The sequence below is a fragment of the Passer domesticus genome, chromosome 34, assembly GCF_036417665.1.
Source record: "Passer domesticus isolate bPasDom1 chromosome 34, bPasDom1.hap1, whole genome shotgun sequence".
In the NCBI taxonomy this organism is placed as follows: Eukaryota; Metazoa; Chordata; class Aves; order Passeriformes; family Passeridae; genus Passer; species Passer domesticus.
Window position 1 is genome coordinate 1144565 of NC_087507.1, and position 12770 is coordinate 1157334.

Genomic DNA, 12770 nt, shown 5'->3' on the forward strand with positions numbered 1-12770 from the left:
CAGCCCCACGGCCCTGCCCCACGGTCAGCCCTGCCCCTGGCTCTGCCCCACTGACAGCCCTGCCCCACGGCCCTGCCCCATGGCCAGCCCTGGCACTCGCCCCCAGCCCTGCTCCACAGCCCCCACACCCCATAGACTGCCCCATAACCCCCTGCCCCACCGCCGGCTCTGCCCCACACCCCCCAAACCCACCTGCCCCCCAGAAGTGGGGCAGGGTGGGCACCTCCAGTGCCTCTCAGTGCTCCCCAGTTCCCCCCCAATGTGCCCCCAGTGCCCCCCCAGTGCTCCCCAGTGCTCCCCAGTTCCCCCCCAGTGCTTCCCAGTGCCTCCCAGTGCCCCCCAGTGCTCCCCAGTTCCCCGCCAGTGTGCCCCCAGTGCCTCCCAGTGCCTCCAGTGCCCCCCAGTGCCTCCCAGTGCCCCTCAGTGCCTCCAGTGCCCCCCAGGCCCTTCCTGGTCCCGCCCCACATCTGGCAGCGGTTGCACATCTGGCACAGAGCAACACACCCCCCCCCCCCCACCTTCACCAGCTGCTAATTTTAAACACGGGACCCCCCCCCCTCCCCCCGGGGCCTCCCGAGGGCCCCCCCCGGCCCCGGCAGGGTCGGGCACGGACCGGGGACGTGGCACGGGGACACGGGGGGGACACGGGGGGGACACGGGGCTGGCCACACGGCCCTGCCGGTGGCCCTGCACACCTGCGCACACCTGGGCACCCCCACTAGCCCGCGGCAGGGTCCCCCGTGGCCACCGCGGGTCCCCGTGGTGGCCGTGCCCGGACCGTGGGGGCCGTGCCAGGGCTGGGGGTCACAGGTGGCCACGGTGGCCCTGCCGGGTCCGTGGTGGCCCTGGTGGCCCTGCCAGTGCCCATGGTGGCCCTGGTGGCCCCGTGGGCTCGCTGTGGGTCCCGTGGTGGCCCCGGGTGGCTGCGGTGGCCCCGTGGGCTCGCTGTGGGTCCCGCGGTGGCCCTGCCCGTGCCCGGGTGGCCCCGCTGGCCATGCCGGTGGCCGGGTGGCCCCGCTGGCCATGCCGGCCCCAGGTGGCCCCGGTGGCCCTGTGTAGCCGGTGGTGGCCCCGTGGGCTCGCCGTGGGTCCCGCGGTGGCCCCGCCGGCCCCGGTGGCCCCCGGGGCTCGGGATGCCCTTTCTAGGCAATGGCAGCGGCCCGGGCAGCGCCCACGCGCCGCCGGCGCATTCCGAGCGCCTGAGTCAGCCCGGGAGGAGCGGCGGCGGCAGCGTGGGCCGCGCGGCGCGGCACGGCACGGCACGGCACGGCACGGCACGGGAGGGATGGCAGGGATGGCAGGGACAGGGGTGTCACCGGCACAGAACAGCACGGCAGGGCAGGGATGGCATGGCAGGACACGGCACTGACATGGGTGACACCACCATGGAACAGGGCACAGCACGGTGTGGCATGGCATGGCAGTGACAGGGGTGACACTGGCACGGGACAGGGCACAGCGTGGCACTGACACCAGCACGGCACGGCACAGCACGGCCCAGGCATGGCAGGGACGGGGATGTCCCCAGTGTGGGACTGCAGGGCACAGCATGGCAGTGACAGGAGTGCCACCACCATGGGACAGGGCACGGCATGGCAGTGACACGGGTGCCACCAGTGTGGAACAGCACAGCATGGCACAGCAGGGCAGGGATGGCAGTGACAGGAGTGTCACCACCATGGGACAGGGCACGGCATGGCAGTGACAGGAGTGACACTGGCATGGGACAGGGCACAGTGTGGCAGTGACACGGGTGACACTGGCACGGCACACACACGGCACCACACTCGCATGCCCTGGCACTGGGCAAACTGGGAGCGCTGGGCGGGGGGCGCTGGCAGTGACTGGGAGCGCCATGTGGGCCGGGGGGTCCCCAATAAAGGTCAGGGGTCCCCACACAGGTCAGGGGTCCCTGATATGGGTCGGGGGTCCCCACTATGGGTCTGTGAGTCCCACCATGGGTCAGGGGTCCCCCATTATGGGTGGGGGGTCCCCAGTATGGGTTGGGGATCCCCACTATGGGTCTGTGAGTCCCACCATGGGTCAGGGGTCCCCATTATGGCTCGCTGGTCCATTAAGGGTGGGGGTCCCCACTATGGCTCGGTGTTCCCATCACGGGCGGGGGTCCGGCCCCCCCCGGCCCCCCCGGCCGCGCTGCTGCGGCGGGGCTGAGTCACGGCCGTGACTCACGGGCGGAACCGGGACCGGGCGGGGCCGGGGGGGCCGGGGCTTGCCCGGGGGGGCGGCCCCGGGGGTGTCCCCGGTGTGGGGGAGGGTCCCAGGGGTGTCCCCGGGGGTGTCCCCGGTGGGGGAGGGTCCCGGGGGTGTCCCCGGTGTGGGGGGGGAGGTTCCCCCCCGGCCCCTCCCAGGGCACTCCGAGGGGTGATGGGACCCCCCGCCCCAAATCCGCCTTTCCCCCGCATTTTTGTGCCCCCCCCCACCCCAGATGTCCCCTGGGGGGGGTCCCGGTGCCGGGGGGGGGCAGGAGGAGCCCCCCGGGTGCCCCCGGTGCCGCGGGGGGGTCCGGGGGGGCCCGGGGGTGACTCAGGGCCGAACCACGCGGCCGTGACTCACCGGGCAGGGACCGGCGGGCCCGGACAAAGGCGCTTTCACCGCCACCCCCCACCCCCGCAGACCCCCCCCAAAAACCCTCGGGGCCCCCTCCCGGCTGTTTGGGGGGGGGTTACCCCCCCTCCCCTCCCCGTGTCCCCCTCCCCTCCCTTCCCGGTGCGGCCGGTGAGTCACCGGGCGGGGCCGGGGGGCTTTGGCGGGGGCGGGACCCCCGGGAGGAGCCGTGGGGGACCCCCAGGAACCCCCCCGGGACCCCCGCGGCATGAGGCGCGTTGGGCACCGTGCGACCGGCGCCCCCCCCGCCTGCCGTGCCTCAGTTTCCCCGCTCTCATCGTGCCGGAGCGCGCCCTGCTCCCCGGAGATGCCGGGGGGCGCTGCCGCGCCGGGCGGGGGAGCTCGGGGGTCCCCATCTGCAGACCCCCCCCCCCCCTCCCCGAGCCCCCATCCCGCCGGGCGCGCAGGGGTTAAAGGAGGCTGCGGGCCCTTTAAATGGGCGGGGGCGGGGCTGAACGGGGCGGGGCGTGCCCGGGGGGGCTGGTGGCCAATCAGCGCCGAGGAGGAGGGGGCGTGTTGTCAGTGGGCGGGGCCTCAGGGCTGAGCTGAGCCCCGCCCCCCGCCAGGGCCTGGGGACACCTGGGGACACCTGGGGACACCTGGGGACATCTGGGGACATCTGGGGACACCTGGGGACACCTGGGGACATCCCACCCACACCTGGGGACATCTGGGGACAGCTGGGGACACCTGGGGACACCTGGGGACACCTGGGGACATCCCACCCCACACCTGGGGACAGCTGGGGACAGCTGGGGACACCTGGGGACAGCTGGGGACACCTGGGGACATCGGGGGACATCGGGGGACATCTGGGGACACCTGGGGACACCTGGGGACACTTGGGGACATTGGGGGACACCCGAGGACACCCCACCCACACCTGGGGTCTCACAGTTTCCCATCCCGGGACCAGAGCAAGCTTTGGGGTCAAACCCGGGGGAATTGGGGTTCAGCCCAGCAATGGCCCGCCCCCCCCCCCCCCAGTTTTTTTCCCTTTTCCTCCATTTTTCACCCCAAAAGGGTTTTTATTTACCCTTTGGGGCTCCTGGGGTTCGCTGGGTGCTGGGGTTGGGTTTGGGTGAATTCTCTGGGATTGGGGTGAATTCTCTGGGATTGGGGTGAATTATCCTGGGATTGGGGTGAACTCCCTGGGTTTGGGGTGAATTCCCTGGGTTTGGGTGAATTATCCTGGGATTCAGTGCCTGAGTGGGGAGGGAATCCCGGCGGGATTCCAGAAGCTTCCCTGGGCAGAGGGAATGCCAGGAGCAGGGGGGGATCCCGCCAGGAGATGGATCCCAAAATCCCACTGGGATCCCAAAATCCGGGCAGGGACAGGTCCTGGATGGGAGCAGATCCCAAAATCCAGGGCAGGGACAGGTCCTGGATGGGAGCAGATCCCAAAATCCCGCTGGATCCCCACAAGAACAGGGACAGGTCCCGGATGGGAGCAGATCCCAAAATCCCGCTGGGATCCCCACGAGAACACGGACGGATCCGGGATGCTGCTGCATGGAGCACGGTGTGGGATCCCCGTCGCACCGCGGACCCGTCGATCCCACCTCCCCCCAGGGGATCCCCTCGGTGAGTTTGGGGTGAAAACACCGACATTCGGCTGTCCGTGGCGCCCGCAGCATCCCCAGGATCCTCCCCGGGCGGGAATTTCCCAACCCCACACATCCCCCCCGGCCCAAAACCCCCCGATCTTGCCCCAAAACGGCGCTCGGGGATTGCCGGCATGGCCCGGGGCGGGCAGCGCTCATCGCGGCGATTACCGAAATCGCGGTGATTAACCCCAATCCGCGACAGGCCGCGATGGCCGCGCCCCGCCCGTCTGGACACCCCCGAAGGCGGCGGCGCTGACCACGCGGTCACCGGGAGCGGGGCACCGGGAGCGGCCACGGCACCGGCAGCACCGGCAGCACCGGGAGCACTGGGAGCACTGGGAGCACTGGGACGGAGCGCTGGGAATACTGGGAGCACTGGGACCCAGTATTCCAGCAACACCGGCCGGACCAGGTCCACGCCACGCCAGGAGAACTGGAAGCACTGGGAGCACTGGGAGCACCGGGAGCGGCGACGGTACCGGCACCAGGAGCACCGGAGCACCGGGAGCACCGGGAGCACCGGGACAGAGCGCTGGGAATACTGGGAGCACTGGGACGGAGCGCTGAGGTGTCCAGCAAGACCGGCCGGAGCAGCTCCACGCCACGCCAGGAGAACTGGGAGCACCGGGAGCACCGGGAGCACCGGGAGCACTGGGAGCACCGGGAGCACCGGGAGCACCGGGAGCACTGGGAGCACTGGGACGGAGCGCTGGCGTGTCCAGCTCCACGCCACCAGCGACACTGGCCGGAGCAGCCCCACGCCACGGCAGAACTGGGGACACCAGAAACATCTGGAAGAAGGAGCCACATGCGGCCACGCGCCATGCGGGGACCGCCGGTGACACCAGAGGTGGCACGAGAAGTGACACGAGAGGTGACACCAGAAGTGACACGAGAGGCGGCACAAGAGGTGATGCAGAGGTGACACGAGAAGTGACACGAGAGGTGACACCAGAGGTGACACGAGAGGCAGCCACGCCACGGCAGAAGCGCCGCAGCCTCGCTGGGGAGGCACGAGGACGCCGCGGTGTCCCCTGCCATGCCGTGCTGGTGGCACCGGGGCGGCCGTCGCGCCGCCACGCCTGGAGGCCGCGGGACACTTCGACATGTGGCGGGACTACCTGGGGCTGGCGGCCGTGGTGGCCGTGCTGCTGCGTGAGCCTGCGGGCCTCGGGGACATCTCGGTGTCGCTGGGAGCTCTGGCTCCGCGTGCTGGGCCGGCTCCACGTGCTGGGCCAGCTCCACGTGCTGGGCCAGCTCCGTGTGCCAGGCTGGCTCCACCTGCTGGGCTGGCTCCATCTGCAGGACCAGCTCCACATGTGGGACCAGCTCCACGCACTGGGCTGGCTCCGTGTGCTGGGCTGGCTCCACCTGTGGGACCAGCTCCATATGCTAGACCAGCTCCGTGTGCTGAACCAGCTCCGTGTGCCAGACCAGCTCTGTGCACTGGGCTAGCTCCATGCACCGAGCCAGCTCTGTGGGCCAGACCAGCTCCGTGTGCTGAACCAGCTCCACGTGCCGGGCCAGCTCCACGTGCCGGGCCAGCTCCACATGCCGGGCCATCTCCCCCTGTGGGACGCCCCGCTCCGTGCTCCGCGCCGGCCCCGTGCTCGTTCTGCCAGCACAACGGCGAGGCGCCGGGCGTGTACCGGAGCCACAGCCTGCGGGACGCGCAGGGCCGCCTGCAGTGCCCGGTGCTGCGCAGCTACGTGTGCCCCCAGTGCGGCGCCACGCAGGACCAGGCGCACACGCGCCGCTTCTGCCCCCGCACGCACCGCGGCTACACCTCGGTGTACGCCCGCCCCCGCGCCCCGCCAGCAGCGCCCGCAGGAGGCACAGGGACACCAGCATGTAGCCGGGGGATGGAGGAGCCCTGCCACCCTGCAGGTACCGCTGGGCGGGGTGGTGGCACGTCCCGGGTTGGGATTCCCGTGGTGGAGGGAAGGGGGAGCAGGGATGGAGGATGCCATGTGCCCACGCAGGTTTGGGGCGTCCCAGGGGTGCCACAGAGGGTGTGGCACGTCCAAAACTGGGTTTTAACCAAGGTTGGGATTCTCGTGAGGAAACTCCTGATGGAGGGAAGGGAGTAGCTGGAGGATGGAGGATGCCCATGCAGGTTTGGGGCGTCCCAGTGGTGCCACAGAGGGTGTGGCACGTCCAAAACTGTGTTTAACCAAGGTTGGGATTCTCGTGAGGAAACTCCTGATGGAGGGAAGGGAGTAGCTGGAGGATGGAGGATGCCCACGCAGCTTTGGGGCGTCCCAGTGGTGCCACAGAAGGTGTGGCACGTCCAAAACTGGTTTGGGATTCTCGTGAGGAAACTCCTGATGGAGGGAAGGGGCACAGCAGGGACTGGCTGAGGGATGGAGGATGCCCACGCAGCTTTGGAGCGTCCCAGTGATGGTGTGGCACATCCAGAACCTGGTTTAGCCAGATTCCTGTGAGGAATTTCATCAGGAAATCAGAGCCACCAAGGGGAGGGCACCAGCAGACAGGTGGCACTGGGAAGCCACCAAAGGATGGAGGATCCCCTGTCCCTGTGCAGGTACTGAGGGTTTTCAGATCCTGAGGGTTCTCAGATCCTGGATTTAGGCAGGAACAGGATTTCCACGAGGGAATCTCACCAAGGAGCCAGAGCTAAAGGAAGGAGGAGGCACTGGGAAACAAGTGACAAGAAGGAAGGAGCCATGGATTTATCCGGGACGGGATTCCTGCAGGAATCCCACCAGGAATGTGGCACTAACCACGGGGTACGTGCTGCTGCTTCCTCCTGGTGCTCCTGCCTCTCTCTCCTGGCTTCTCTTCCAGGACTTCCCCAGAGGACGAGACCACGGCTTGGAGCTCGACTGGGACCAGTCTTGGAGCTCGACTGGGACCAGTTTGCCCAGTTTGTGCCACCTCCCGACGCCGTGGCACCCGCAGGAGTCGCTCAGCCAGATCTGGGTGCTGCCAGCGGGGGCCAGTTCTGAGTTTTGGGTTGGGTTTGAGTTCTGAGTTCTGAGTTTTGGTTAATCCCAGAAGAGCTCGGTGCTCCAGGGGTTACCAGATGTTTTGGGTTGGATTGTTGAGTTTTGGTTAATCCCAGAAGGGCTCGGTGCTCCAGGGGTTACCAGATGTTTTGGGTTGGATTGTTGAGTTTTGGTTAATCTCAGACCGGGAAGGGGCCGTTGCTCCAGGTGCTGGAGCTGTTACCAGATGTTTTGGGTTGGATTGTGGAGTTTTGGTTAATCCCAGGCCAGAAAGGGACTGGAAGGGGCTGCTGCTCCAAGTGCTGGATTCTTTATCCCAGCCCCACAGCCATTCCTTGGCATTTGGGGTGAGTTTGGGTGGTTTTGGTGGGATTTATTCACCCACAACAACGTGAACACCCCGGTAGTGAGTGCTGGAACCATCCTCCAGATGAAGCTTGGTTTATTCCCGTTGTTTCCAACAATAAATTATTGTTGTTATTAATTGCTCCTGGCGTCCCTACCCCTCTTTCCAGCGGCTTCCAGCGGGGCCCGCCCTGCGGCCACGCCGTGCCCTCGGCCTCCGCAGCAGCTCCAGCCCTCGGCGCGCTCCCATGGCCAGGCGGCTGTGGGGGGACGTGGGCATCACTCGGGGGGTGCTGGACCCCCCATGTCAGTGAAATCCGGGCGGATTTAGGACTCACTTGAGGTCTGAGAGCTCCCGGATCAGCCCGCGGATGACGTCGCTGGCGTCCGCCGGCTCCGCGGCCTTGGCGCTGCTGGGGGAGGACAATCGGGGTTTTTTCACTCCCTAAATTGGGAACTGCAGGCAAAATCAGGGTTTTGTTCCTGCAGGAGGGGCTGGATCCACTCACCTTTCCCACGGGATGTTCCTTGTGGATCCGGTGTGGGTCTGGCCTGTGGTGTGCCATGGCTGCAGGGAAAGAAGAGCTGGGAGGGCAAGGGGGTGGGGAGGGGTCCCTGGATTCCAGTTTGGGTGGGGAGGGGTCCCCCGGATCCCAGTTTGGGTGGGGAGGGGTCCCTGGATCCCAGTTTGGGATGGGGAGGGGTCCCTGGATCCCAGTTTGGGTGGGGAGGGGTCTCTGGATCCCAGTTTGGGTGGGGAGGGGTCTCTGGATCCCAGTTTGGGTGGGGAGGGGTCCCCGGATCCCAGTTTGGGATGGGGAGGGGTCCCTGGATCCCAGTTTGGGTGGGGAGGGGTGCCTGGATGCCAGTTTGGGTGGGGAGGGGTCCCTGGATCCCAGTTTGGGTGGGGAGGGGTCCCTGGATCCCAGTTTGGGAGGGGAGGGGTCCCTGGATCCCAGTTTGGGGCCATCCCAGTTGTACCTTCTCCGCTGGAGCTCTGGGCTGGTCCCTTCCCGCTGCTCCTGGGGCTCGGTGCCGGTGGCTGCTGGATCTGACCCTGCTGTGGCCACCCTGGCACTGCCACCCTGGCAATTCCTGCTCCCCGCGTCCCCTCCACCGCTCTGGGCACCTCGGGGACCACCTGGTGACCCCGTGTCCGTCCCCAGGGCGATGCCAGTGCCACATCCCTCCTGCAGGGCACCTTCGGGCCCCTCTCCCGCTGCATCCGTCACCTCCAGGCTTCCCTCGGGGGCCGTGTCCATCGCCGTGTCCTCATGGGCGCCAGAACCCCCCGGTTCTGCTGGTTCCAGCTCGTTCTCTCCCGTTCCACCCAAAATTCCCAGTTTGGGAGTTTCCCAGTTTGGCTCTGGCTGCTCCTCTCCTACCCCATCCGCCTCTGGAATTCCTGGTCTTGTGATTCCAGCTCGTTCTCTCCCATTCCACCCAAAATTCCCAGTTTGGGAATTTCCCAGTTTGGCTCTGGCTGCTCCTCTGCTGCTCCACCTGCCTCTGGAATTCCTGGTTTTGGTGATTCCAGCTCATTGTCTCCTGTTCCACCCAAAATTCCCAGTTTGGGAATTTCCCAGTTTGGATCCGGCTGCTCCTCTCCTGCCCCATCCGCCTCTGGAATTCCTGGTTTCACTGGCTCTGGATGCTTCTCTCCATCCACCTCCAAAATTCCTGGTTTTGGTGATTCCAGCTCGTTCTCTCCTGTTCCACCCAAAATTCCCAGGCTGAGAATTTCCCAGTTTGGCTCTGGCTGCTCCTCTCCTGCCCCATCTGCCTCTGGAATTCCTGGTTTTGGTGATTCCAGTTTCTCCTCTCCTGTTCCATCCAAAATTCCCATTTTGACTGGCTCCAACTGCTCCTCTCCTGCCCCATTTGCCTCTGGAATTCCTGGTTTTGGTAATTCCAGCGGATCGTTTCCTGTTCCATCCAAAATTCCAATTTCCAGTGACTCCAGCTTCTCCTCTCCTATTCCATCTAAAATTCCCATTTTCACTGGCTCCAGATGCTCCTCTCCTGCCCCATTTGCCTCTGGAATTCCTGTTTCACTGGCTCTGGATGCTTCTCTCCATCCACCTCTAAAATCTCTAGTGTTGGTGTTTCCAGCTGATCCTCTGCTGTTCCATCCAAAATTCCCACTTTGAGTGACTCCAGCTGCTCCTCTCCTGCCCCATCCACCCTCCATAATCTCTGGTTTTGGTGATTCCGGCCGATCCTCTCCTGTTCCATCCAAAATCTCTGGTTTTGGTAATTCCGCGCCGATCCTCTCCTGTTCCATCCAAATTCCCATTTTTAGTGACTCCAACTGCTCTTCTCCTGCTCCATCCCCCCTCCAAGATTCCCAGCTGAGGTGATTCCAGATGGTTCTGCCCCATTCCATCCAGAATTCCATTTTCAGTGACTCCAGCTGCTCCTCTCCTGCCACACCCACCTCCAAAACTGCCGTTTTGGTGATTCTCCACAATTCTCTCCTGCCCCATCCAAAATTCCCGGTTTTGGTGACTCCAGCTCATCCTCTCTTGCCCCATCCACTTCCAAAATTCCCAGCTGGGGCAATTCCACACGATTCTCTTGCACCCCATCGGAAATGCCCTGTTTTGGTGATCCCAGTGCTCTGCCGCCTCCAATTTCCTCATCTCTCCCTTCCTGTAAAATCACATTAAAAACCTCACTTTGGGGAGTTTTTCCTCTGCTGGGATCTTGGGATCCATCCCAGCAGGATCTCCATGGGGATCAGCTCCAGGTGCTTCCTGAAGGATCCGCTTGGCTTTGGGAGCGTGGAATTTCCTGTCGCCTGTTGTGTGCGTGGTGAGGGAAAAAGGAAATTTTTTTTTTTGATGGAAAGGAAAAAAGGAAATCAGTTTGGATGTGGGGAGATCCCAGCTGGGTCTCCCAGAAGGGGGGGGAGATGACCCCAGTTGGGTCATTGTGGGCCCAAATTGGGATGTTTGGGTGTTTTCCTTTTACCTGGGATTGGGCGGCTCCTGCGTTTCCCCATCCCGGCGTTATCTAGGAAGGATAAAGAGCAACCCCAAATTACCCCAGCTCCCCGTGTCACACCACCTCAGCTCCCCGTGTCACGCCACCTCAGCTCCCCTCAGGCCCCAGCCGCCATTTTCCCCTCACAGCCTTCAACGCCCTCACAGCCCAAACAACAACCCCCAGCTCCCCTAAAGGCACAGCCGCAACATAAAACCCCAAACCCTCTGGGCTTTAGGTGAAAACAGTGGAATTTCCGCCGATTTCCACCTGATTTTCCACCTCGGGGCATTCTGCCCACCGCCTCCCTCACGTTTTTCCCGCCTTTTCCCTGCCGGGCGCGGGGCACGCTGGGAGTTGTAGTTCTCCGGCGCCGCGAAGCAGGGCGGTTTTTTACGACAGCGGCTTTTGCGACGGCGGCGCTGTAAAGCGCGGGGTGTTGACAGCGGCCGGCGGAGCAGGAAGTGAGTGCGGATAAACCGGGACAAACCGGGACAAAACGGGTTTAAACCGGGATAAACGGCAGCACCGCGGTCGGGGGGCGAGCCCTGCGGGCCGCTGGGGGGTGGCGGCGCCTTGTGGGGCGCTCTGGGAGGCGGCGAAGGGCGCGGCGGGGCCTCGCGGGGCGCGCCCGGGCCTGGCGAGGAGCGGGGGGCTCTGAGGGGGCTGGGGGGCTCTGAGGGGGCTGGGGGGCTGAACGCGGCTCGGAGGGGCTCGTGGGGAGCCGAGGGTTTGAATCAGGGCGGGGTTTGCCCCTCCGCAGCTCGGCGGACGCGGAGCCATGAGCCGGGCCGGGAGGGCCGCGGGCCGGGGGGCGGCCGTGGCCGGGCAGGTGCGTGAGACCCCCCCGGGACCCCTGCCCCGGCTGCCGGGGGTCCCAGGCTCCACTTTGGGGGGTCCCGGGGGTCCCAGATTCCCTCCCGGGGGTCCCAGGTTCCCTCCCTGGATTCCCTCCCGGGGTCCGGGTTCTCTCCTGGGGGTCCCAGGCTCCTCTCCAGCACTTTGGGGGGTCCCTGGATTCCCAGTTTCCCTCCCGGGGGTCTCTGAATTCCCTCCCGGGGGTCCTGGGTTCCCTCCCGGGGGTCCCAAGCACCCCTCTGGCACTTTGGGGGATCCCTGGATTCCCAGAACCCCTCCCGGGGGTCCTGGTTTCCCTCCTGGGGGTCCCTGAATTCCCTCCCGGGGGTCCCTGGATCCTTCCCGGGGGTCCCTGGATCCCCTCCTGGGGGTCCCTGGATTCCCGGTTTCCCTCCCGGGGGTCCCAGAATTCCCTCCTGGGGGTCCCGGGTTCCTTCCCGGGGGGTCCCTGGTTCCCTCCCGAGGATCCATGGCTCCCTCCCGGGGGTCCCTGATTCCCTCCCGGGGGTCCCGGTTCACTCTGGGGGTCCCTGGTTCCCTCCAGGGGTCCCTGGCTCCCTGCCGGGGGGTCCCTGGATCCCCTCCTGGGGGTCCCTGGATTCCCTCTCGGGGGGTCTCTGGATTCCCGGGTTCCCTCCCTGGATCCCCTCCCGGGGGTCCCGGTTCACTCTGGGGGTCCCTGGATCCTTTCCGGGGGTCCCTGGATCCCCTCCCGGCGGTCTCTGGATCCCTCCGGGGGTCCCTGGCTCCCTGCCGGGGGTCCCTGGCTCCCTCTGGGGGTCCCTGGATCCCTCCAGGGGTCCCTGATTCCCTCCCGGGGGTCCCTGGCTCCCTGCCGGGGGTCCCGGTTCACTCTGGGGGTCCCTGGTTCCCTCCCGGGGGTCTCTGGATCCCTCCGGGGGTCCCTGGCTCCCTGCCGGGGGTCCCGGCTCCCTGCCGGGGGTCCCTGAGCTGCCGCCCCCTCCCCAGGCTCGCGGGCTGGAGGCGGAGCTGCTGCAGCTGCTGGGGGCCCGGGGGGCTCCGCGGCCGGGGGAGCCCCCGCCCCCCCCAGGTGAATCCCCCTCCCCTCCCCTCCCCTCCAACCCCCCCCCAACATCGGTGTGTGACCCCCCCGCCCCCCCAGACCTGGCAGCCGTGGAGACCCTGGCCCGGCTGTGCCTCCGGGACCCCCCCGAGGAGGAGGAGGAGGAGGAGGGGGAGGAAGGTCTGGAGAACGAGGAGGAGCTGCTGGTGAGGCTGGGTTTGGGGTCCCTGTGCCTGGGTTTTGGGGGGTCCCCAAGCTGGTTTTGGGATCCCTGAGGCTGTGTTTTGTGGGGGTCCCTGAGCCTGGTTTTGGTGTCCTTGGCTGGTTTTGGGGTCCCTGTGCTGGTTTGGGGGGGAT

At 66.2% G+C, this 12770-nt stretch overlaps 3 protein-coding genes and 1 long non-coding RNA gene across 4 annotated transcripts; 2 read left to right on the forward strand and 2 right to left on the reverse strand.

Moving 5' to 3' along the window:
- The first annotated feature begins 3657 nt into the window (after window positions 1–3657).
- On the forward strand, window positions 3658–7201 carry NANOS3 (nanos C2HC-type zinc finger 3). Its single transcript, XM_064401994.1, has 4 exons — window positions 3658–3953; window positions 3995–4209; window positions 4435–6119; window positions 7041–7201. The coding sequence occupies exons 3-4, from the start codon at window positions 5339–5341 to the stop codon at window positions 7199–7201; spliced, it is 942 nt and encodes a 313-aa protein (XP_064258064.1). The 5' UTR covers window positions 3658–3953; window positions 3995–4209; window positions 4435–5338.
- Window positions 7081–8516, reverse strand: BRME1 (break repair meiotic recombinase recruitment factor 1). The gene is made up of 4 exons (XM_064401995.1): window positions 8405–8516; window positions 8056–8161; window positions 7885–7959; window positions 7081–7806 (listed from the first exon to the last, which is right to left on the reverse strand). The coding sequence occupies exons 1-4, from the start codon at window positions 8514–8516 to the stop codon at window positions 7701–7703; spliced, it is 399 nt and encodes a 132-aa protein (XP_064258065.1). The 3' UTR covers window positions 7081–7700.
- A 37-nt stretch (window positions 8517–8553) lies between these two features.
- On the reverse strand, window positions 8554–10894 carry LOC135288676 (uncharacterized). The gene is made up of 3 exons (XR_010351675.1): window positions 10802–10894; window positions 10520–10561; window positions 8554–10346 (listed from the first exon to the last, which is right to left on the reverse strand). It is a non-coding gene; the product is annotated as an uncharacterized LOC135288676 (long non-coding RNA).
- A 51-nt stretch (window positions 10895–10945) lies between these two features.
- On the forward strand, window positions 10946–12688 carry LOC135288627 (coiled-coil and C2 domain-containing protein 1A-like). The gene is made up of 4 exons (XM_064401996.1): window positions 10946–10995; window positions 11295–11363; window positions 12359–12440; window positions 12513–12688. The coding sequence occupies exons 2-4, from the start codon at window positions 11313–11315 to the stop codon at window positions 12686–12688; spliced, it is 309 nt and encodes a 102-aa protein (XP_064258066.1). The 5' UTR covers window positions 10946–10995; window positions 11295–11312.
- Window positions 12689–12770: the final 82 nt, after the last annotated feature.

Excerpts from the sequence above, each read along its gene's own strand:
- NANOS3 (XM_064401994.1), top strand. The coding sequence starts at position 5,339 with ATGTGGCGGGACTACCTGGGGCTGGCGGCCGTGGTGGCCGTGCTGCTG. Across the intron at positions 6,120-7,040 it reads GGAGCCCTGCCACCCTGCAG|GACTTCCCCAGAGGACGAGA; the intron begins GTACCGCTGGGC and ends CTTCTCTTCCAG.
- BRME1 (XM_064401995.1), bottom strand. The coding sequence starts at position 8,516 with ATGGCCCCAAACTGGGATCCAGGGACCCCTCCCCTCCCAAACTGGGAT. Across the intron at positions 8,162-8,404 it reads CCACCCAAACTGGCATCCAG|GGACCCCTCCCCACCCCCTT; the intron begins GCACCCCTCCCC and ends ACTGGAATCCAG. Across the intron at positions 7,807-7,884 it reads CGGGAGCTCTCAGACCTCAA|CCGCCTGGCCATGGGAGCGC; the intron begins GTGAGTCCTAAA and ends GTCCCCCCACAG.
- LOC135288627 (XM_064401996.1), top strand. The coding sequence starts at position 11,313 with ATGAGCCGGGCCGGGAGGGCCGCGGGCCGGGGGGCGGCCGTGGCCGGG. Across the intron at positions 11,364-12,358 it reads GGGCGGCCGTGGCCGGGCAG|GCTCGCGGGCTGGAGGCGGA; the intron begins GTGCGTGAGACC and ends CCCCCTCCCCAG. Across the intron at positions 12,441-12,512 it reads GGAGCCCCCGCCCCCCCCAG|ACCTGGCAGCCGTGGAGACC; the intron begins GTGAATCCCCCT and ends CCGCCCCCCCAG.